This window comes from Rhipicephalus sanguineus, chromosome 9 (assembly GCF_013339695.2).
Source record: "Rhipicephalus sanguineus isolate Rsan-2018 chromosome 9, BIME_Rsan_1.4, whole genome shotgun sequence".
Lineage (NCBI taxonomy): Eukaryota > Metazoa > Arthropoda > Arachnida > Ixodida > Ixodidae > Rhipicephalus > Rhipicephalus sanguineus.
Genome location: NC_051184.2, coordinates 47,391,144 through 47,416,577, shown reverse-complemented (window position 1 = coordinate 47,416,577; position 25,434 = coordinate 47,391,144). Strand labels below are relative to the sequence as shown.

The 25,434-nt window shown below is 48.0% G+C and overlaps 1 protein-coding gene across 2 annotated transcripts in view; it reads right to left on the bottom strand.

Annotated features, from left to right (window-relative positions):
- LOC119405120 (sterile alpha motif domain-containing protein 1) overlaps positions 1 to 24,886 on the bottom strand; it is a 33,329-nt gene extending 8,443 nt beyond the window's left edge. Inside the window, exons 1-5 of one of the 2 annotated variants that reach the window (XM_037671916.2) lie at positions 8,136 to 8,263; positions 6,540 to 6,855; positions 4,012 to 4,186; positions 2,044 to 2,156; positions 643 to 724 (exon numbers count right to left, since the gene is read on the bottom strand). In XM_037671916.2, the coding sequence (XP_037527844.1) occupies positions 643 to 724; positions 2,044 to 2,156; positions 4,012 to 4,186; positions 6,540 to 6,855; positions 8,136 to 8,167 (718 nt within the window). In that variant the 5' untranslated portion in view covers positions 8,168 to 8,263. Of the gene's footprint in view, positions 1 to 642; positions 725 to 2,043; positions 2,157 to 4,011; positions 4,187 to 6,539; positions 6,856 to 8,135; positions 8,264 to 23,935 lie in introns of those variants that run through there. The other variant, XM_037671915.2, reaches the window with a different exon arrangement.
- Between the last annotated feature and the right edge of the window lie 548 nt (positions 24,887 to 25,434).

The following is a 25,434-nucleotide window of genomic DNA, read 5'->3' as shown; positions in this document are numbered from 1 at the left end:
AGGGAAGAAATGCAGTTTTTATTGCAGCATGACAAATATTGCATAAGTCATGTCTCCAAAACTTAGATGTTCTTCTATGGACATGGTGTACAAAGATTTCACTTGGTACTGTCACGAAACAGAAGTGACATACACTTTAGTGGCATTTATAAGTAGTGTGTATTTATATTATTGTGTGGGAGTTTTAATACATGCACATCACAGTGTGTCACATATGAGAGATCAGGTGTGTGTCACGTTAATTCGATGAAACATTAAGCCATTGACACTTATGCCGCAAAATGGTGTGGTTGTTAAAGGGAAGGTGCTATAGATGTTCACCTCTTTACCATCAAGCCAACGGAGCGACGCATTCCTGTGACCAGTAGCCAAAGCACAACGCTTTAGCTCGCAGTCAAAGCATAGTATGCTGAGTACCGGAAGCACAAAGATGCACAAATATGGGACTTGATGCAGCCTTACGTTCACAAGCTACAGTCGTGAAACAAGTTATGAAATGGTTATTTCGTAGACAACATTGCAAATTACAGAAAACTGCACGGCCAGAATTACAACTGCACAAATGGTGTAGCTACCACAGCATTGTGTGCGAAACAGAGCGTAGATGCAGCATCAATGAGAACGTAGACAGGAAGTGCTTACGTTGAGGCCTGTGCATCAGCTTGGGCCTGTGGCACACCATGTGGTAGCCTCGATCACAGCCATCACAGATGATGAGTTCGTCCTAGAAGACAGAAAAGCGAGGCAACAGGCTTACGCGACGAAGTTGACATTAAAAGTGACTACTAGCACTCCGGTGACGTTTCTCCGGTGATCTTATTGCTTTCAGCACACCATAATGCCGCTGGGGTTTGCTTGTAAATAACCAGTGGTCTGCTTTAGCTGGACCATCCAACAACAGTGGCACGAATTAATTGGCATCCTATGTGAAATAGAATTCGTGCCTTTCTGGACTGTCAAACATGGTCAGGTTAAAAGGTTTGAAGCAAATTATGCTGAATTGATGTAATTGGAGTACGCAGGTTGTGACTACTTTTGAAAGAAACACTACCCCAACAGATCACTTATTACTAAATATGGTGTTTGTAGTGTGACCCACGTTCAGTAACAGAAGGTGCAGCATGAAAGCGAAAAATTGTCATTCGCCCACTTGTAGCACAAAGTGACAAGGAAACCAGCATTTCCAGAAAGGAAGCTTCGTTGTCGATAAGGTCAAGGGTTTCAACCCAGGACCAATACCTTTCTAGGGCACTTACTCTGCAATCTGAGCTCACAAGAATGCAAGCACAGTGCGAAGGTCACTGAAGACCACTTGAAGCAGAGTGTAACTGATAACAGCAAATCATTTCAGCAGATGCTTGTAAGGTTCATGAAAGTGAATTCCTGCTCTGAACGATTCCAAGTCTAGCTTTCTCTCCAGTAAATCGAACCTCATTATAACTAACTAGCGTCAGGACCATAAATTAGTCTGTTACATTCAATCTTCATTGTAACAGTAAAGATAAAAACTGGTTCTAACAAATCAACAATACGGCTCGCACAACAATACTAGACACAAAAGCACATGCACTGCACAGAACTAAGTTTTCCGCAGTGTCCGTGCACGGAAGGGCCATCTATAGTACTTCAGCAGTTTCAGTAGTCGGGAGTTTTTTTCAAGTTGCTACCCAGTCTCGTGGCCATGTTTGCGGCATCCTCGCTGCTCATTTCCGCTAAAAAATTTTTTTACATCAATACCACACTGTAATAAAAAACATGGTTCCCAATTGATTTTCAATATTTATTCTGTTTTTTTATGCTGCCTATAAAGCTTTGAGCCTCATATCAACCAAATATTTCTTCATTGCAGCCTATATCGTGGCAGCGCTCGCATTTTCGGTTTTGTTATAAAAAGAATAAATGTGAATGAAATCAAGCATGACCATCCAAAGTTCATATTTAGTTCCCTATCAAAGATAATTCGCTAGATCAGTGTTCGTTATAACAATGTTTGCCTGTATTTTGATTACAACATGGCAGTTCATTTCCCAAAAGGATACTCACAGTGTCAGCAGTCGAGCTGCACCCCGAGCACGTTTTGCAGTCGACGCATTGCCATGTCGCGAGCCGGGCCGCTGCAGCCAGCTCCGCGGAGTAGTTGAGGCATGAAGGGTGAGCTGCACGCAGGAAAGGACGAAAGCGCAAGCCACGGCGGGTCAGTCGCGCCGAGCCCTTCTTGTCGTCGTACATTATTATCACAAACGCAACGACAAACGAGGACGCTTCACAGTGATGCGTCTTTGAACTGAGAAAATTGGCTAAACTCTCGCACCTCCTAAGCTAACTGACAAAAAAACTGCAGAAAAGCAGGAATGACTATAAATCTTTTTTTTGCGCATAACAGCAAGCGCACAAACAGATGTCAAAGCAACGCAATTTTTGCCACGCGTACAAGCCGTGTCCCTTCCAACCTTGCTTCCGCAATTTCAAAAGCCCGTTAGCATATGATACATTTTCATTGTTCATTGTCTACGTATGATGGAGCGTCTTGTGAGCTTCCATTCAGCCGGGTGAAGCATCGACACCTCGAGAAAAAAAAAAAAAGACTTGCATATTTTTCCTACTGCACAAGTTTATATGACTGGTAAAGCATCGCAAATCTAGAAAAAGCAAAAGTGCCTGTTGTGAAGAGAGAGTAAGGGTATTTGATTTTGTAGCACAACATAAATGCAATGCAAACGAGACTGTAACAAGCTTTGAAAACTATGCTTTGACAGACTCATACAGACATGAACATTTGTTGCATCTCTGAATGCATCCCATCTGTCGTCTCAATGTTGATCAATGCCCTAATGCTGTTGAGTGGCAGTCATGTTCTCTGGCTTGTTGAGCCAATGTAAGCTTTCTACTATCCACACTCATGAACACAGAACAACACGGGCTTTGATTACGCCCCGTCTAACTGCTCTAATCACACATTGTAATTAGTAACATTTATGCTTCTTTTCAGTTTGCATCCAAAATATTTTAGATGTTGATTTTTCAATTAAGGGCAATCGTAATACTGTGGTTTACAAAGACTAGCATTTCTCTTTTTAAAATTGTTATGAGAGGTGTAGCAGCCCAGTATACCTACCGACTCGGAAACCTAAACGTCTGCAGGTGCATCTGTGTTACAATCTGTTGCGTGTGTACACAAACAACTTATTACAACTCTAAGACATTAGCACTGCCCGAAGGTCACAAGAACTCGTGGAAGCAGAGTAATTCCTGTAATTTCTGCTGTTTTTGTGTAGTATAACCGTGCTGTCACACTTGCGTTATTAAAGACTTTCCCCAGGACAATATACCTGTAAAATGCACCTACCGCGGAAGCTTAGCGACTGCGGTGCTGTAATGCTGTGTTCAAGACAGCAGGTGTGATCGCAGTTGTAGAAGGTGCCTTCATAAGTGGCGGAAATGCGTAAATGCATGCATACTTACATTTACATGCATATTACAGAAGTTCAGGAGGTCAAACTAATGGTTTGTTCGTTTATGGGGTTTAACATCCCAAAGCGACTCGGGCTACGAGAGACGTCATAGTGGAGGGCTCTGGATAATTTCAACTGCCTGGGGTTCTTTAACGTGCACTGACATCACATAGTGCATGGGCCTCTAGGATTTTGCCTCTATTGAAATGTGACCACTGGAACCGGAATAAAAAGCCGCACCTCTCTCGGGTCAGCAGCCGAGCACGGCTACCACTAAGCCACCGCAGAGACAGGCGGTCAAGCTAATGTGGAGTTGCTTCTCACTACAATCTTGGCACATAAAATTGCACTACAATCATCTTGGCACATAAAATCACAGAATGGGATTTCTGCACTTGTAGAATGTGCACAGTTGTGTAGGTAAACAATGCTACTCTCTGCACTTTATAATGTCCAGTGGGTATACTTTGTTAAACGTGCCATGCACAAATCCAACAGAACCATCCCTAAATGAAACCAGCAAAAGCGCTGCACCACCCCAGCTGGTTCCGTTACTCACCCTTAGTGTTGCAGTCTCGACAGATGAGCAGTGACTTGTAGTCGTTGCTGGTAGGCGGCACGGAGAGGTAACAGACGAAGCAGTGCGGCTCGTCTTCCTCGAAGAACTCGGTCACGTCCATCGTTGGGCTGTCCAGGTTCTCCAGGAAGTCCGGCCCATGCGTCTTCTTGATCCTCTGTGGATGCACGCGGCCCAACACAAACCGGCATCAGGTTAGTTGGGCAAGACTCTGTGGCACAGCTTTTACGACTGCTGAATATGCTGCGTCCCTGACTAACGTCTTGTAGCAATGCTTTTTTTTTTCTGTTCCTATGGCTGAGAACTCATATTCCAGTAATCAACCACAGAATAGTTCATTGAATATTCTAACAAGTTAACCTATTTCGGATTATCTTGCTGTGAAGCAGATCAGTCGCGCACGATTAAGTGCTGGCATATCAAATGAACTTGAACTTACAAAAAAAAAAAGACATTGCACCATTTTGAGTGATAAGCATGTGCATGCAGGGTTTCGCATTAGGGGGGGGGGGGCTTTCGTCCTTGCCACCCGTCACACAGACCCAAAATTTATTTTTACATGTTTTACTGTTCTCACAGCGCCACGTACTACAGCAAAGTGCTTTGCTAAGCTTTTTTCGTACTACAATTTGCCTCAATCGGATTATTGTCTTGGCACATAAAACCCCAGGATTAAGTTCTTGGACTTGTAGAATGCGTGCATTCGTGTAGGTAAACAACGCTACTGTCTGCACTTCATGATTGTCAGTGGCTATACCTTGTTGAACATGCCATACACAAACAGAACCATCATTAAACAAAACGAAGCACCAGAGCACCTGACACCATCAGTTTAGCATCATGACGACTTAAACCAACAGCAGTGGACTGCCCCAGCCCAATGACATTTGTAGTGCTCAAACAAAGGAGCGAAAAATTTAAATGTTTCAGTACACAAGAGATGCCAACGAAATGGCTTCATATGATGAAAACTTAAACAAGACGCATGAAAATAAATGCATTATTTAATGTGGTAAGCTTATAGTGTGCTAAGCAGGTTTTCGCAATACAGATTAATAAACACTCAGATTGGACGTCATGCCGAAATGGGCAAAACATTCTGCAGTGACTTTCTAGTAGCCATGACGTACACATAACACATAGTACACAAAGTAACAGTTGTGTTTCTTTAGGAAAATAGTTTTTTTGCAATTTATGTGTGCAACACGCAACACATAATTCCAGACAGAAATTCATGGGACATAACGACTCTATAATCAGGAAGGAATTTACACGAACTGAAATAATAGAGTGAACTATGCAAGCTGGTATAGGCTCATATAACGAAGTGAGTGCAAAGAAAACGGGACATAGAGAAGATACGATTCTCTGCGTTAGATTACATGAAATTTAGATCAAAGTAGATGATACCAAGTAAATAATAAAGACACCAATTTCACAATACAGAAATAGACGCTGTTGCTTAATTATGTAGTCGTCAAGTGGATTCACAATAGAGAGCTTCGGCATGTCCAGTGTTTTTAAATACACAAGGGTATTCGCGAAATATCGGGTTACCGGGTGCTGGTAGCAACATCTTGCAGCACTTCCATCTAATCACAATTACAAATAATTATTTTAGTTCGCGTTCATGTGTTTGCGCCAAAAAGGCTTCAAAAGCCAAGATGTTTATGATTACACCCACTGTGATTATTTACACCAGCAGCGAAGTAGTACACACACTTAGTGATTTCCATTGTGGCTTTATATTTACGTGATACAAAGTAATGCGCCGCCAAGTGGCACCTCTACTCCGGCCACTCCTGTTCATGCAACTTGAAAATTCGCAAATGCTAAAAAGATTGATGGCGAACTAAAGTGCTCTATAATAACCCACAGCAACAGGTTAGAAGGTAGCCATTGCATGCGGGCTGTTTCTAAAGCAAGGAGAAGTCAAATGTCTCTCGAATGAATGTGCTAATTAAGCATTCATTTTTACAGCGCAAATGAGGACGGGACAAAAAGAGAGAAGTTACAACACAAGCACTGACCGTCAACTAAAGAATTTTGATTAGATCATCTCCGAGAGCATTGTAGTTCACTTAAAGATGCGCGATCGAGCCATCTCTCCACGCAATATGCCCGCTGCGGGTGCGCTTTGGCTTTCCAGGATACCACAATCGCGTACTGCCACGCTGATCAAAGAACAAGCTTACCACATCAACAGGGTGGCTGACGTGTGCGTGAGTGCACCATCGATTACCTTGATGATGAGTTTTAGTATCTGGCTCAGACGTTTTGTGACAGCAGTGCACCTGCGTAGTTTTTGTGGTTTCTGGTTTACATCTGTCGCTCTAATAAAAATTGTCTAGTTGATGGTCAGTGCTTGCATTGCAGCTTCTCTCATTTTGTCTCGCCCTTTTTTTCGCACCGTAAAAATGAACACAAACTAAACCGCGCCTCGGCGCTTGTACAGCTAATTATGCATGTAAGCAAAAAAAAAGGGCAGAGAGAATAAGGCTGAGGCCGACCACGCGTCCACTAGCAGCTCGCTGCACAGGAGGTGGCTCGCACGGTGGTCTCCCAGGAAAGACGGACGGCACTGCTCCTGCCTTCAGGTTGCGGCACACTACGGGGCCGTCGGCGTAGTCCTCGGCGGTGAAGTGCAGGCAGCACACAACACTAGTGGCCGAAGCCCCTTTGGGGCAGACGTTCTCCCGGGCTACCGCTTTCAGCCATCTCTGGCGAGTCACGGGGTCGGACGGGAACTCATGGAAGATCACGCCAGGCTGTTTTTTGTTTTTGGATGATCGGCAAAAAGGAACGCAGCAGTAGATCATTGGCCCTCTGTAAAGAGTGGTTCAGGCAGGCAGGGTGTAGTGGCTCTTTGGAGTCCAATACAATTCAGCACTTATTGTTTTTTCATGCCACGTTGAAGCATGATACACCTAGCTGTGATATCAGTGGTGTCAAAACATCCCATCCCAGTGATTAGTGGTGCACTAATCGATTACCTATATGATTCAGGATTTAAATTTCTAGTAACTAAATTTTGTGTGGCGATTTATTGTGAAGTGTCACGCATGCAAAAAATATGAAAGGGTAACTATTTGAGGGGCTCGCTTCTTTGTTAAGACACAACTAATGAAACTAACAGACAACTAAGCTTAATTGCCTATTGGCTTCATTGCGCATGCAAAAATGTATTATGGGGTGGGTAATGTAAACTGTCATGGCTGAACCGCATTGGTTGTGCATGGAAAGCCTCCTCCCTTCTACCTCCTCACCCCCGCAGTTACGTCACCGTGACGGCGCCTGCACAACGATCCGTTGGCGAAAAAGCTTCGCAAACAAATAGAATGAACGAAAACGTTCTTCTTCGATATTACCTAAGTTTACGATTCATTCGCAACAAGAAATCGAAGGCGTGGTACAGGGCATGGTACAGAGAACGCGAAGCGCACCAGTGTTGTCAACAAAACCGTGCACACGTGAGAAGCCGCCGACCAGCTGACTCGGTCGTTCGCAGCCAATCGGAATGCAAAACGCAAAGCACAAACGAAACACACACCGTGACCTCGTTTCCCCACGTCTCCGGTTAGCTTGGCCGTTCGATTTATTTTACATACGCGCGAGGAAACGAAAAAAACACGGCATCTAAAAACCAGGGGGCGGAGCAGCTTACCGCGACCAGATACACAGATATGTCGCGATCATCGTGCACTTGCAGCGAGATCGGAGAGAGCGTGCGTGTGTGAACTACGACATAAGAGCGCGAAGCGAATATAAAAAAATAAATGTACGCATTGCGAGGCTCGACCAAGGCCATTTATAGAGTGGCGGCGAGAAACTAGACTTCTCTACGCTGGCGCCGACGCAGTCATCCACGCGAAGCGCAACCAAAACCGATCGCGAGACGAACTCGAAAGTGCACGTCTCGTCAAACGACGTCGAGCAAACCACGACATGACATCGTTACGGAGGTATCCTTGCAACGACATCGCGGGGAGATCGGGAGGAGGAGTTGGAGCGGACGCTTTAAAAACAGCACCGCAAGCGCTAAAGGGTGGTGGCGACGGCATTTCTTACGTGCAAGAAGCGGCGTGTGCAAATGTCGGAAATTTTACCTCATCGTCGTCGGCGTCTTTCCCTTGAGCATCGCGGAACGAAGCGTCGGCAACCAAATCAGAACGGTATTCTGCACACGCTCGGGGAGGGAACCGTCGTCGACGATCTTCTTCCTCGCTTTCTTCTTTTTTTTACTCGCTCACCGTTTGTTGCGGTACGCGAGAGACGAGCGAGGAGGAGCCAGAAAAAATAAGGAGCGCATTCTCCTTTCTCTCGTACAGGAGTTCGGAAGAGAGAGAAGCGAGAGAGAGAGAAAGCGGCCGATCACCCAATGTGAGAAAACAGCTGGAGATATCGAGGTGGTTTCGGGAACTACAGCGCCTCTAGGGAGCGAAACCGAAGCCATCCTCCATAACCTCTGAGATCGGGCGCTGGAAATGCTGGAATCACCGAGGCCTCTATTGACTTCTTCTGCGCTCGATAGAGGGCGGGACGAGTCCTCCGAGAACCACTGGTAGGTCTCTTCGTATACCTCCCATAGGGACGCGTAATTCAAACGTTCTGCGACGCTTGCGCCGAGAGCGCCAAGAAAGCCGTTGAGTTACGGCCCTGGCGAGTGGAAGCGCTGTAATGGCGGCGATGACGCAGCTGTTACGTAACGATTGCGTTTTTACGTCGTCGGGGCAACAGTAACAACAGCCGCTCGCTTCTTCTCGCCCCCCCCCCTTCCCCCTCTTCCTCCCTCGCACTCCTCGCGGCGTTTTCTTTTTTTTTTTTTCGGGCGCGCTTGCTTTTTCTCCTCTCCCATGTCGGGTGCCGTTTTTTTTTGCCTTCTTTCTTGGCGGCTCCTTTTTCTTCTTTCATGCCGCGCGCCGTTTTTTTTTTTTTTCGTGTGCGTGGCGCGTTTTTTTTTTTTCGCGTGCGCGCGTGCTGTGCTTGGTCGCGCATTTATGTTTTTCTGTCCGCTCGTGGTGCGCAGTGCGTTTGAATGCACGCAGCCTGCATGATCCAGAGCATAAGGGATGACTTCCACCCGCAACATATCTGTGACTTCGTTTTATTGCTCCGTTTCCAAAACTCAAGATTTGCACATAATGGGACACGATACAAGTTCCGGAGAAGAAGAGAAATAAAGAATGCACAGTGTGTCCATGACTAAACAGCACAAAAGTTCATTGTAAAGTTCAGAAATTGGAAATTAAAAATCGAACACACTGAAAATGCAGGCCCTTTAACGTATACACATATAAGTAACATGATGTGTTTAGTACAATACTGACCAAAGTGCACAAGAGCTGCTGATGTGACAGAGTCATGAAAATTAAAGAAATGTAGGCGAAATGTCAGTGCATGGCAAAAACAATAAAGATGCGCAAAATACCTAAATATGGAATAATATTGCAATTAACTACTTATTAACCACTGTACTAATACGAAACACAAAACAACTAGATATATATAAGCAGTACATCGCACTAAAAAGGGAAATACACATTATTTGGCACTTGACCACTACTTGACAGTTAGATGGCGGCAACGGCATGAAGGCGATGGTCCGTTTATGCAGCAGCACATATAACATTCGAAGAAACGCGTATTACCCAATGGCCAGGTGAAATAAGTCTACTACACAGCTTTTCTTTCACCGCTAATACAATACATAGCTGTAAGATAACGTCACTGAAGTGAGAATGTCATGCCCTGTACACTGAGCACTTCATTGAGATAAACGCAAACAATAAAATTCTGCATATTGGACACTTGCAATACTCAAGGCTCACCAGAAAAAAACAACCCTCATGTCTACACATGAAGGTTCTTCGAACGGTTTTTCTATAGGTAATTACAGAGGTAATACATAAACACAAAGAGTACTTTTTCAGCTGTAAGTACATATAATGAACATAACATTCACGCACCGAAAGAAAGCACTGGGGGCAGAGTAGAAAGCTGGTGCACTTGAGGTTGCGGATCGAGACTTCGCAGAGAGCAGATTCTATAGTTATTAACCCTTCCTTGGGCAAACGCGTCACTTGTGGCCTTCTCCATAATTCAGAAAACGTTTACGTCCTGCAGAAAAGCAGTTGCAAACCGAATTCAAACGACAAAAATTACGCAGTCACATCACGCAAACGTAGTTTCGTCGTCTCGGTATAGTGCAAGTTGAGATACACAGACTCAGAAACGCGTATTTAAACGAAGGCGAGTGATAAACAGGCCAAAAAATGCAAAAAGCACTTCCAAGGAAGCAGTCATGTCAGAGACGCAGAAGTTAACCTATGAGTCTAAAGTGCTTTATTTTCGTTACTTCTTGGTACAACGATGCAAAATCGTGCTCTTCACGATTCAGTCACGTTTAAAAACAACTGTTGTCCAACTGCAATGAAGCTATATATGCGTGGCTGCGAACGCAAACCGCATACTCACCTATAGTTTTTTCGATCAGGGAAGAATCTTGCGGAACTCGGTCTTGAAGTATCCGTGCACCGCTGCATGATGTACGAATGGCGTGTGCCGTTAACCATCACGGCGGCAAGAGAGCAATCCACGGAAACACCGCAAAAACTGCACACGCCGGCCAACGGTCGCTTCATGTAACGGAACATCACGAAACTTCACATCAAGGCCGGCGACTACGACGGGCTCCGATGTGGCGGCGGCGGAGCACGGCTGACCATAACGACCGCTCCAATAAGTCTCAAAAGCGAACAGTGATCCGCCAACCTCAACGAGAGACTTGCAGGCGTCCCCCAAGCATAGCCTGCCTGCACGGACAGCCTGGTGCCCGCGCTCAACGCTCGCTTCATGCTACAACGGAACTTTCGAGAAATTCAAAACTAGCGTTGCGGCGCGCGCGCGGCCTCGGCGGCCGGCGCGGGGCGCACGGCTTTGCCGGCACGGCGGCGGGCTGCCATTGGCTGCTTTCATTTTGACTCGCCATCGACTCGAGCGCCAATTTCGCCTTCAGTTATCGCACTTCTGGTTGGAAGCTCAGTTAGGCTCAGATTCAAGATGGTGGTGATGACGTAACGATGACGTAATTCTTTGGGACGCTTGAGCGGCAGTGTTTCCGACCGTTGCGAGAACATTGACGCCATGATTGACGCAGATCGCGACCTCCTCTGCTCCGATTGTTTGCCCCGTTGCGACTTCAAAGCCGACGACCGCTGAAGCGGAGTGCCATCACGAAGCCTCGGAAGCGTGCCCGTCTTTCCTCCTCTCGTTTTCTTCAATGCTCGAACACCTGTCGTCGCGACATATCTCTATCGTCACTTCCGATAGCTCAAAATTTCCTTGCGCTCGCTCACTACACTCGCAGTAACCACGCAAAATGGGACGGCCCTCGATCGGTGGTCATCGATATTTGCTTGGCTTCTCGCCAGAACCTTCGCTCCGGACGCTGTTTGGCTGTCGCAATTTCGCCGCTGTTTACAGGGCGATGTTTGTTGGCATATCATCACACGTCCTTACTGGGCGCAGTAGGTAATGGAAACCTTCGAAAGCTACCGATGTAATCGCTCTGCGCTCAGGCGCTAGAGTCGCGCGTACGCATATGGAGTCGGTCGAAATTCTATAAGCGTACTAGATAGCCAAGTGTCAATACTCAGCGCAGATAAGTCATTTCAGCACATGTGGCTGCCACCATGATCCGCGCGTACACCCAACATTAAAGGGTCACAAAATGAGAAAAATTATTTCACTTGTACCAACAAAGCACCCTTTCACAACACCAAAAACAGCTATTTTGCAGCGAGAAGACGCCTGAGAAGTCACAAGGAGCGCGAAAAGAAGGCTTGAGGTGGCGATACCGCCCTGGGGTTTCCGAACCAACTCGCCAGCCGTGACATCATAAATTTTGACACCATCTTCTGGGGCCTACACAAATTCGTCCCTAAGACAATCACGCTGTGTACCAAGGACACGAGGGACTTAACATGCTAAGTTTCAGCAAACTTTATGGAGCCAATGCGACCAAAATACGAAATAAGGCTTTCAAAATCCGTGACGTAACGCTGCCATTGAGGCGCTAGATTTTCAGCGCCAAATTCGAAAATGAAACTTTCACATTCAATAATTGATCAGTCTAAACAGACGAAGTGTTTTACTTTGGTGTCTCTCTAAACTCGAGTGCATGCGTATCTATATCAGATAAATTTATTACATTTTTATTACTTTCAATTATTACATATCCATCAATTCAAGGAACTTTCATACTACATTTGGCTCGCATTCACAATTTCACAGCATATATATATATATATATATATATATATATATATATATATATATATATCATGTATATATCATGTATATATCAAGCTGGAGCGCCTCGGTTGCCGTGATACCCTTTTCACGCAGTGAATCAAGTTGAATACTGTGCGAGTTGGGCTGGCAACTACAGACCGACGCGTCGGCCGCGCGTTCACAATTAATCGGTTATCGAACCCGCGACTTCGTACACAGCAGTTCGCCGTGAGAGCCCCTCCGCGCGGCGGGTCAGAATTGTTAGTACTCGCCGCTGTGGCAAGCGGATTAAATATTGCGGTTTATAATACCAACTTCGCAATTACACGTCACCTTGTTTCATTTGCTGGTACAGTTAACTATTGTGCAATCAAAAGATTGGTCCATAGAAATGAGAATTAATACAGACTTGAGGTGGAACACTCAGCCTGAGGCGAAGATTACGCGGCGCAACACCCGAGGTGAAATCTCTGGCGTACAAAATGCTAGTACGACCAAAGACAAAATATGCCAAGATAGTATGGGACCCACACACCGCTTCTAACCGCCATAAACTGGACAGAGTTCAAAGCGCGTGCACTCTGCTCCCGAACTTTGTAACCGTGAAAACTTTCCCGCCTTAGAACAAAGAACTAAGAATGACCGTTCAAAATTTCTATTTCACGCTATATTACACAAGTTAACGCGATTCCTTGCCCGACATGACGCCCGTATAGGGTCTTTCTGCGAATGAGTTGCAGACACCAGCATATAGCACTGTGGTATAGAATACTCGACTGCCACGCAGGGGGTCCGGGTTCAAATCTAATCCTGGACATTTTTCTGTTTATTTCATTTTTTCATATTTCGCGCGACAGTGGTTACGGACACCGGTGGTGGTGGCAGACAACTATACCCCACTGCCGTTGTGATCTGATAACAGCTTTCGCTGTAAAAAGAAATCAATGCCCAGGCACACCATACAGATGGCTAACCTGCGAAGTTGAAGCGCGCGGCTCCCTTGTTTATCGGTAGATTAATCTCGACGGTTCATTAACGTTTTTCTCAATTACTGGTTACGTCTGTCCAGAAAATCTTAATTGGCGTCTGCCACCCGCGTCTTCCGTTCTTCATTTTTAGTGAGCCGGTATAGTGGGGCTTGTCCGATTTCTGTGACGCATACGCGCTAGAACGAGAAGGAAAATTTTTTTCCGAGGGGCTCGTTTCTTCGTTAGCCAACCAAATCAACCTAACGGACAATTAGGCCAAAGAAAGCACAGGGGCCGTTAGTTGTTGTCTCTAACTGTACTGCAGTAATTATTACGTAAATTGAAAGGAACTGAAGTGGATAAAAATTCACCCTTTCCGACGGTGGGATCTGAACCCACAGCGTAATTCGAAGGCTGTGTGTTCAGATCCCAGCGACGGAAAAGGGCGAATTTTCGTCAACTTTAATTACTTTCAATTTACGTAATATTTACTGCACCACAGTTAGAGACAACAACTAACGGCCTCAGCGCTTTGTTTGGCCTAACTGTATGTTATATTGATTTAGTTGACTGACATATACGCGCTAGGAGTTTTTGCCCACACAGGACGGACGAATATTGGTTTCGCCTTCGCTGTAATAAAAAAAAAATGAAAACTATTACAGGTTCCCTTATGCATTCGCCTAAAACGAGTCGAAGGCGAACGCCATCTTCTTTTCCCTCAGTCGATGTGTTAATCCCGGCCCGCCACCCACCGAAAGCTTTCCGCACCTAACGTGGTTTCGCACAGCCTCCGTGATCGGCCGACCTCTGACCGAGCGACGATGTGATGACGTCATCACGTGACGTCACAGTGACGTCATCACGTGACGATTATTTTTTTTTTTATCACTCGTATTGGCGCCGACGCGGGACGCCTGTCAATTTTCGCGTTTGATGAGGCATCTAAGGCTTTCGCCTTAAAAGAAGGAAAAGAAAAGCACGTCGACCAAAATTGCGAGTTATTTCGGTGCACGGTAACACAGAAACTGTTTACCGTTCGTCGTCGTCGCCGAGGCGTCGGGATCAAAGAAAGCATCGCGCGACCCGTTCCCGCGAAATCGGATTACCCTCCCGAGTTGGCCCGTAGACTGTATACGCCCACAGCGCCCGTAGTAATTGGTTGGCGCTCGGCGACGAAGCAGACTGCCACACGCACACCCAGGCACGTAGGCAAGGGGGGGGGGGGGGTGGAGATGGGAGCGCCCCCCCCCCCCTGAAATTCGTCCAGCCTTCTATATTCCCGGGCAACTTTTTTTTCTTTTTGCCATGGAAATACTTTCTTTCGAACAATTAGGCCTTGCCGCCCCCCCCCCCCCCCTCAGAAAGGATCCTGGCTACGTACCTGCACACCATATACAAATAAAAGAACTATAGTATTCGCGGAGAGACTGGATTTGCAGTTGGCGTTCGCCCTCGAGGCGCGGACGACCCTGCAATGTTTTATTCGTCGTTTTAACTCACTGGCTCGTTCAAGGCTCGCGAGAAATTAAATAAATAAATAATAATAAAAACAAAGAAATCCAGACAAGACCGGATATTTTACGAAGCATTGCAGTGCTGCAGTGCAAAGGCACTTGACGGTAAATATGCAGACTAGTCTTTGTAGCCGCGACGAACTCACTTTATAAGCGGTCTAAACCAAACGCCAGGTGTAGGTGAGAATAAAACTACGAAAAGGTCAGGGCTGAGGTGACACATCCCAATTACTTCGTAGCAGGCCCGTAACTAGGGGGGGGTTGAGGGGGTTCTGACCCCCCCCCGAAATTTTTTTGATGCTTTAACTTTTCGGGTGATACTAAAATATTCACGCGCCTTCACAGCGACCACCAGCTGCCAAAGTTACACTGCAACTTTCCTGGCATTGCTTCCCTCTTCTTCCTTTCTTCAAACCTACCCTTTTACCAGAACACCTCAGCGCTCCCTCCCCCGCACGCGCACCTGCCCTATTTGTACAGCTTTGCACTTCGCCCTCGCGTTCCTTCGAGTCTTTCACCCCGTAGCAGCTCCTTTATTGATTCCAGATGCTTTCCTTGTGCATTGCCGCTGGAGAAGTTATCCGTCTGTGCGGACCGCACGTGTAGGCTTTGGGTTCCTACGAAAAGCGCGTCTCCTTCTGTGAAGGTAAACAGTTCGACAGCAACGGCAACACCAACACGACGTGCGCAAATTTGCCAGGGAACGAAACCCCTAAGCGGAAAAAACTCAGCGGCGCATTCCGAGGACGCAGGCTGCAGGGTAAGCTTTTCTCAAACTGTAGTCCTCGCCACCGAAACGAATCATCGAAGATGACATCTACTGAAAGACTGGCATATCCGAGCAACTTCGAACAACCTTAACCACACGCAAGGAAATCTACCTCTTCTGTACACAGAAGGTATATGCGCCTCCCTACAAAGCGCACAAAGCGAGGATACAGCCGGCACACAGTCCGGCACCAGCGGTCAACTTTCACAGAAGAGAAAGAACGCCGCCAAGCTGGGCTGCGCGCGGGAGTACAGAGGCTGACGTCACAGCCTACAAAGTGCATTTTTGGGGGGTCACGGCTATTTAATTAGCGCAGCCCAGAGAGAATTATGCAGGCGCCCAGGGAGCCGTCTGTGAAAAGGTGACTTTTTCACAGGAACGGAGCAACACCTCCTTTCTGGACTGTACCACGGGAGTGCAAATGTCTCGGCAGTGCATTCTTGGGGGTTCACGTATATTAAGGGGAGTATGCAGTGCCCATGGAGTCTTCTGTGAAAAGGTCTTTAAGTAGCGTTAATCCAGTTTGCTGCAGCGGGAGTACAATAATGGGCCTGCATGCACACCAGCTGTAGCGGCGTTCAGAAAACACATGCGCCACGCGGGAGCCGGCGCGTTCATCACACTTCTACATTCTAGCCACTGTAAAGTGGATAAGAGAGGAAGAAAACATCGCCCGCCGTTCACGCCAGGCAGTCGAAGCAGTCGCAAACGTCTTTTGGAGCCACTGGCCACTTCTGTGTGCGTGCACAGGATTGCGGCAGCAAAATGAAAAGACACTCTGCAACAACGAAGCAAAGGAGTCTTGCGTCTTACTTCAAGAAAGTTCGAACCGATGAAGCGGACGGAGTATCCCTTAAGTGGTTGTGGCTCCGTATCGGCTGGCCACCTAAACTTAGCCATTCGTCTAGTTGTGACGCGAAATTAACGTCTGTAACGTAGGCATCGCTACTTGAATCTCGAGTAAGCTCAACCTGCCCGAGATCGGCTTCAAGCACTAGCCTCCCGGAAACACCAGCGCTGCAACACCGCCGACATCGCAGTTGTGCCAGAACTCTCTCTGACTTCTCGCATCCGATCGTCGTGGACTCAACGCTGCCGGTCATCACAGGTATCCCTTCACCTGTTTATACCTTCAGACTTTCTCATCTGTAGTTTTATTGTTGGTTAGTTTTGTGTAGTTTGTAATACTTCTCTCTTGTAAGCTGATTTATTGATTTCATATGTATTTTGTTAGTTGGTATTAAGTGTTGTACTAGATTCCTCTGCAATATTCCTAGATTCCTCTGCAGTGCTGCAATATCACTAGAGTTTTGTTTTTCCCCACACACGTCTCTGATCTCTTCACTGTCTCTGCTTACGTACGGAACGACCTAACCTGCTGCCATTCCCGTCGCCGACTTCGCGCTGGCGACGCTAGAGTGGCAGCTTGTAACACATACATACCGTTTTTGTACCGCGGTTACATTGTGTTACTTCATCAGGAGCCGTTGGTCGCGGTGTCCCCGGCTTTGGTGGTGCTATTGTCCAAACTTATTTCTTGCTTTAACCAGAATTTGAGGTTGACATACCAATTTCTTTATTTGGGTACAAATAATTGAAAAGTACCATCGAATTATTACAAGTAAGCGATGTACTTGTTTTATTCACGAAAATAAGCCAGTATAAATCTTAAAAAATGGCAGCCGTTCTACACGCAAACCCCCCCCGAAAAAAATTCCTGGGTACGGCCCTGCTTCGTAGAGGAGAGAAAAGGGGGGGGGGGGGTTCTCCGGCTTAGTCTTTAGCAGCTGGGTTCTTAAACGTGCATATAAATCCAAGTACACGGGCGTTTAGACACCATCGAAATTCGGTCTCTATGGCCGGGAATAGAACCCGCGCCTCAGTGCTTAACACTGTGCAACGAAAAACGGGAAAGAGGGTTGTTGTAATATTATTACTATTATTATTGCCGAGGTAGGTACGGGTGACAGTGACTGTCCAAGATATTCTCCCTCAAGACTGGCTTTTCTACCGAAGTCTAGTAAAGTACCGCGGTAAAGTAGCGAGTACTGTCTTCATGACGAAAGCAGGACCTCCCCCAGTATAAAAAAAAAATCAAACATTAGAAATTCCAGATGGTCTCAACTGGCCCCAGTTGGTGTGACCCATTATCCAACGGGTTTGAAATGTATGGTCTGAAATGTCCAACTGGAATGCTAACCTATATTGGCTCTAACCCAGTTGGTTCTCCAACTCACGTAAAAGAAAAAAAAAGTCGGTTGTTCCAACTGGTGATACCCTTTGTTAGCAACTGAAAACCAATTGGAACCTCGCACTCCACTGGTATAGCCCCAACTGGAATCGACAGTTCCAAATGCCACGACAATTTGTGTACAATTTTTCCGTTTGGCCGATGTCGAACAGTCCAGTTGATTGTGCAATTCCAACTGGAGTCAACCCATACTGTAATATTGCTCTTCCGATCGAATGTTTGAACATCATTACGAGTACAGTTGGTATTAGACAATCGAATTTGGCATTGTTATATGGGACCAATTGGAAATTGTTTTGAGACCAATTAGCGCGTTATAGGATTGTTCCAGTTGGGTCTCGTTACATGCCTATTTGGTGTTAGTTCCATTTCATATCCAGTCGAGATATATGTATGGGGTCAAGTTGATCGAATGATTGATGAGAGTTTTGGCGATAAAATGCATAAATAGGAACGGGTTAAGGAACCTCCACACCGGATGGTTCTAATGGGAATTCAGCCAATTGGCTCACATTTGACGTCACTGATGTGCCAATTGGGTTTCGATTGGACGTCCCATAAATTAGTAAAGCTGTGAAACGAGAAAATACTTAATAGAAACGTGCTTACAATTACACTTTGACTCCCGAAATAAGATGTCTTTGTACTTTAATATGGTCTATGAGGTGCAACATTTATTTCACCTTTGCACTGTATAGACCTTTTCACAGGAGAGAAAAAACGCCGTCACGCTGGGCTGCGCGCGGGATCGTACAAAGGCGGACGTCACAGCCTCTGCAGTGCATTTTTTGGAGGTCTATTCAGGGCAGCCCAGAGAGGAATATGGCGGCGCCCAGACAGCCGTCTGTGAAAAGGTCTATAGTCTGCCACAAAAATTACCTATTTGTTGTGCAGAACTGGCAGAACTTACTGGGCCTAAATTGCTGGCATGGTGAGCGAGATTACGTTTAATCAAATCAGCGCGACATCCGTGAAGCAATTTTTCGTTTTGTCCTCGGTAATCTTCACTAATGCAGTGATGGAAGCGACATTTCGATTTTTGGAGCCGATTCTGGAGCAGAAAAAACGCTAGTTTGGAGCAGCTGTTGTTTTTGGAGCAGATCGATATCAAAATATTCCAAATGACTCCTGGAGTTTAAATCAGCGCCAAATTACAAAAGTACAGCCACAATCACATGTAACTATTGCCAAAGCAGCAGTTTATAATCGGTACGATTTAAACGCAATGTGTTATTTTCATATTTCACCAAAATAACCAACATTGAAAATTTCAAAAAAGAAAAGAACAACTAAATGAGCTATACATTTAAAATGGCAGTTCTTGTGGCATAAATGAGGTCAAAACTGATGAAGTGGTAGACGTAATCAGTCACACATCAAGTTGTCACAGCAGTAGTCAGTAATCAGTATGATATCGAACTAATTTCATACACACTTCACAGAGATAGACTGATTGTCAGGTACAACCAGTACATGTAGCTATGTATACAAGCTGCATACTAGAGATGATAGTATACAGCTTGTTTCGGTTTGGTTTAGGCTCACTGGATGGTCACACGGTTGAAGTTCACTATTGTCAGTTTCCCAACGCCATTTTGGGGCAGGCTCGGAGCAGTTACTAACTAAAATCACAGCTTGGAGCAGCATTTCTCTTTCGAAGCAGCTTGGAGCAACTGGAGCAGCACTGAATTTAATCACTGCTAATGGCCGTGCATATGAGCTCTGATGATGCGCGTACGCGGGAAGGTGACGACAGGAACGTGGGCGAAGGCGCTCATGTCACATGTATATCTGGACGCGAAAATTTTTTTTTTTTTCAATCCAAAGCTTTCACTGAGTCGCGCAAGGCTGGGGCATGGCAGCGCTGGTCGGCACTCGGCTAGTGCTGGCTTGACCGGACACACGTGCGTTCACACGCCGACGCACGAAGTGTTCACCTGATCACATTGTAAACCACGATTATTGGCTAGGTCTCGATCGGGTGTCGCTTGAGAATCTCAGCACCAAGTAGCTTAATTAATTAAAATCTATTTTCTGCCTCCGTTTCTTTCTATTTCTTTATCTCTATTTCTTTCTCGCTCTTTTTATCTTTTTATATATTTCTTCCGTTTCTATCTTTTTTCTATCTCTTCTTCTCTTTCTTCCGTTTTTCTCTCTACTTATCTTTCTTGCTACCAATTTCTCTCTCTGTACTCGTTCTCTCCTCGGCCATCCGAGTTATTGCATCCCACGCCGGACAAACCGGCGCAGCGGGAGAGCGTGCTCCTAGCACGCTCTCCCGAACACGAAGAAAAAGAAGACAATGAGAGCGCGCGCCGCCACGACGATGATCGTTTCTTGTCTACATAGCGAAACGGCCTTACTATAAAATTGGACTCGCTAAAGTGAAATTTATCTCACGATTCACACGCGTGTCCTACTTACAGGTAACAGCGACAGCGCTTTTCTTTTGGAAACGCAGCTCGTCTAGAAGGCTGGATTTGCAGGGTTCGGCCCATCCTCCCCCCCCCCCCCCCACCCACCCCGCACACTTCCCATAATCCAACCGAAGGATTAGCGACACACAAAGGGCCAGTCTTCGTGCCGCAAATGCAACGAGGCGTTCTCTAAATTCAGCTCGCAATCTAACGGCAGATTCAAATTTTACGAAAGCCGTTCAACCTTTTGTCTTAAATCCGCGCCGAGTAAAGCGTAATGCGGACGCAGGCCGTTTTCAAGGTTCTTTGCGTCGCCGCAGTGAAACATACGAGGTTCGATGTGCTGCTTGCATAATAATGGCAGCTACGGGACCAGACTCCCGTCTGCCCCAAAGCGAACGCCCATGCATTCAGATGATGCGCGTGTAATTCGCTAAAACGCATTAAATAAACGAATCGTAATGGTCGCGCCGATCTCCGATCGGGCAGCGCTAGCGATGTCCCATAGCGAGAAGTGATTCGAATCCAGGGACGCGATTTCTCCGCAGAGGGGGGTGAAAGCACGGAGCAAATGGCGGCGATGCGCCGGCATTTTAAGCCGACTACGACTTCCTTCTCGCGGCGCCTCGTGCACTAAGCCGAGAAAGGGCGTTGCTTGCGCGGTGGGGCCACAGGCCGATTCCCGGGGCACCAACCACACGAGCGATATTATTGAGCGGAATACACGGTCGGGACAAGCGCGCGCGGCATCTCCCGAGCTTCCCCGTCGCGCGAGGATAAAAAAAAATATATAAACTATTCGCGAAAAAAAAAAAAAAAAGCGAAGAGAACCACCGTCCCCGACGGCCGCCGCCGCCGCCCGCGCAGCGCGGACCCAGGTAGCAGGCTCCGCTGCTTCCGTGACGTCACGCCAGTCCAGTGACGTCACAGGCGCTCGCTCGCCCGACGGTGCGCGCGCGCGCGCGCGAGCGCAACCCGCGCTCCGGCGCGCGTCCGGACACGCAGAGCAGGCGGAGGAGTAACGCGCGGCCCGAAGGAAGAAAAAAAAAAATATTCAGGGATCAGAACGGGGAGCAATATGGCCGCCGCGAGAAAAAAATGTCGTCTGCTAGCCTTTTCGTCCGAGTATTTCTTCGCTCACTAAAGCACCCCGGCGCGTTTACGGAGTCTTTTGGCAAGTTGCGGAAATGCGGTACGCTATCACGGTACCGCTCCTCCTTTCTCGCTCGTCGTGCTCAAGCCGCTCTCAGTTTCAGTGACAGTGCGTACCCTGAACGACAGGTTCCTCGTTAACAATGCGCAGGATGACAGGCAACAATGAGGCGTGACAACCCCACAGTAATTTTCGAAAAAAAAAAAGTTTTTGTGATGTTGGGGTGCAATTAGGAGCGGCTTAAGCACAACGAGCGAAAAAGGAGGAGCGGCACCGTCTTTTTGTAACTTGCTGAAAGACTTGCACGCAAATACAGAAAAAAAAAAAAACCCGGGAGGTGGAGGCTGAGAGAGGTGAGTTGATCGCCGCGGAAGCAGCTAGAACTAGCGAGGACCTGCGCGCGCGCGTACCACCCACGCGAGAAACAATTCTAGCGGCAGAGGAATCCTTCGGCCGCTATCAGCGGGAGGGGACGTACGCCTATCGCCGATAAATCCGGGGGCGGCTGTCCTCGGAGCTGCGGAGTGACGGAAAAGAGCGGTACGAAGGAAGGACACAACGGATAGCGGCCGGAACTTGGCGAAACCACCACGGAGCGCTACACGCAAATTTGGACGACGGCGCAGGGCGAAAAACGCCCAAGCCTCTCGAGAAAACGGCGCAAGGTAATTGCGCCAGCGAGCTCCGGCGCGTGACATCGAGAGCGAAGCAGCGTGCAACCGAAAACGTGGCTCTGTGACGCAGAACCCCTCTCTTGGTACACCCGATGGCTGCGCGCCAGGCTTGTTGGGAATGCTGTTTGTGTGACTCCGAGATGAGAGTTGGATCGAGTTTTTATTAGTACCATGTGTCCCTTGATGTCCGCGGACAGCGCGGAAGGGGGCATGCATTACGCAACGCACGCTGCCAATTGCAAGCTCGGGGGCAAACGATAACCCCCCTCTTGTGTGGGTACAAGTGGAACACGATTTCCTGCCCATGGGGGGGGGGGGGGGGGGAGGGGGATAACCATGCACGATCCTCCGCAAGGCGACGCTTCCTACCGCTTTGGCGTCTGGCGGGATTTTTCTAAAAAAGTGAGCAAAAATTGTGTCACCTAGCGTTTGCTCGCGTATCTGGCAGCGCGAGAAAATAACGTAAAAATATTATTTATACTCCAAGAAAAGAATTCTGAGGGCGTTCGATACATTGGTGTTAATAGTTGCCGCACTTCTATGAAGCTTTTGATGCGTACCAAGGCGGGACCTGCGGTGAATTAAGCGAGCCGGTTATATGGGAAAGGTCAAATTTAGTAGGAGAGGCTTAGGCTAAAGCGCAGATACAAAGGACATGCATGCTTTTCAGGCATGTGTGAGTTGTGCGATTACTAGCAAACTAATGAAAGTTTGCCTTTATATACACACTAGGTTAATTTCAAGTAACCTAGGTCACGAAACAAGCAACATTAGCCGACCAATTAGGGAGCTCCATAATGGGAGCAGGTCAATGCTACACAGGCTCGGTGACGTCATTGTAAGTGTATAGACCCCTTCAAGGGAGAGAAGGATCGCCTCTTTTTCTCGGCTGTTGCACGAGAGTAGAAAAGCTGACGTCACAGCCTCGGCAGTGCATTTTTGGGGGGTCACGCATATTAACAACAGCCCAGAGAGCCTTCACTGACAGGAATATATGACTCATCGGTCCCGATGGTCAGTTCTCGGAGGAGCGTCGCATCATATATATGCGCCATTCACGCAACTGAGTACGCGGCACAAGATCAACATTCAATAGCGTTGGTGCGCCCAAATGGCGGTGACGCGCCATCCCGTGTCACGCGCGCCCTAACAAAATGGGGGACAACAAACAAGCCGTCGCTCGCGCATTGCGCAACGAAGCCAGCACTCGCACGCAGTGCAAACGACGGCATAGCATCGCCCGATGCCAAGCGGTCTGGGTTACTTGCACGAAAAAAAAAAAAATAAAACAGTTGCAGGTGTCGAACGCGCTATTGCAGACAGGGAGACTAGCAATTATAACGTACACCGGAGATAGAAGTTCGCAATCCGGACGCGTAATTTAGGGTGAACGACAAACACACGTAGTAGTCCCTCCATCCCGTCACCACCAAAAATGAAACGCACTGCGGCGCTCGCAGCGACAGAGACGAGCATAGGCACGCGATAAGCGCACCAACGAGATAAAAAAAAATAAAATAAAAGCCAACGCGGCTAGTCGATCGCTTTCGCGCATGCCATGGGTCCATGCTGGTACGTCGCGACATGTTCTTTTTTTGTTTGTCGTGGGGAGTCGATGAGAAAAAACTTTTCCAGGAAGGACTCCGCCATATCGGACGAAAAAACAGCTGAGTGGCAGCGGGTATCGGCTGAAATCTCAACAAAAACTATCCCGCGCCGCACATGGCTTCAGGGGGAAGAAATGAAAGGTTGATAACTAACACGTCGGACGCGTCATGGCTGCTAGAAAAGTCGACTGCAGAACAAAACTGATTCGGTGTGAGAAAAAAAAAAAGAGAACTTGGAAAACGTATTTTTGACGTTACCTTGCGCTTGCTGAGGGGCCTGGCTCGCTTGGCGTTCGGTGGCGAGGAGAGCGATGATGCGGTCGACGTCCTGTCGATCGGCGAAGTCGGTGAGCGCACGATGACCACGCCGTTGCTCGCGGGAGCCGAGCATGTTGCCGCGGTCGTCACACCTCCGATCGGCGGGACGGCGCCTTCGCACGCCTGCTGCAACAACGGCTTGACGACGCGAGGCGGGACTTTGTGGGGGGGCGACGCCGCGAGTTTGGCGGCCCGTTGCTTCTCCGCTTCGCTCGGCGCGAACTTGCCGCTGGGCAGGCGCACGAGCCGTCCGGACGCCAGTTCCTTGTCGATCCCGAGTTCGAGCGCTCCCTTGGTGCACTTGAAGTCCCTCGCTTGCAAGTAGGCGTCCAGTTCGGCGGGCGACACACCGGCGTCCTTCTTGCTCGCGAACCACAGGTCCCGTACGGCGTCGCCGATCGCGCGGCTTACCTTGAACGTGGTCGCCTGCGGGCCCCCGCAACCGACAGCGACCGCAGTAGCGGCCGCAGCCGCGGCCGCGCCGGTGTCCGATGAAAGGGACTTGTTGAAACGAACCCATTTCGCGGCGTTGCGGTAGCTCGTGTTGCCCTTGTAGTCCACTTTGATCACCGCCTCGGAGTCGACGAGCAGGTCGAGCTCCTCTTGAACCTCCGATTTGCTCAGCCCATGCCGCCGGTAGAGCATGTGACAAATGCGCTCGAAGTCCGGTCGCGCTTTGCGCTTTCGCAGTTGGTCGATCGTGTCGAGCACTATCTCCTTGTGCTTCGGCGTTCCGGGCATGTTGGAGTAAAAGAAGTGCGCTCTCACCTAAGCTGCCAGAGATGCGTTCTTATTCGGCGTGCCTTCGAGCGTCGGAACGAGCCGGAAAAAAATAACAACCGTGAGCGAAAAGCGCCGTGCCGGCAGCCGGCCGTCAGCGGAACACAAGGGAGTTGACTCCGAACTACGGGCGTAGCGCGCAACAGCGCATGCGCAGTGCGCGGTGCGCGCTGCATGCCGGGACGGAACGACGCGCCAAGCATCGCTCGCGGACGCGCAAAATGTTTGCGGCGGGCGGCCGGTGCGAGCGAAAAAATAAAAAACAACAAAGCCACGCCGCTTCTTCGCGGGGTTTTGGGCCCCGGACGTTAATAAAACAACGTCGAAGTGTCGGAACTCGCGAGCAGCCCAAATACTGCGAGCCTTGATGCTTGTTTTTGAAAGCGAGGCGCAAGCCTACCGGCTGGGATGCAAGGACGCGCATGGGATTGGTTCGTGTAGACCCGTAGCAGACGCGCCGAAAGGCGGCGGCCGCTCCGATTTTTGGGAGCCGGGCCCGGCGCAATTTTATTTGCTTCGCTGTTCGCGCCGCTCTCGCTGGTTGGGGCACTCCCCAACCAACACACTGCTCGCGACCGATTACGCGGGAGCGCATACTTCGGAACTGGTGTCGTTTTATGTGTTTTCACTACACCCGACCGGCGATTCGGCCGGCATAG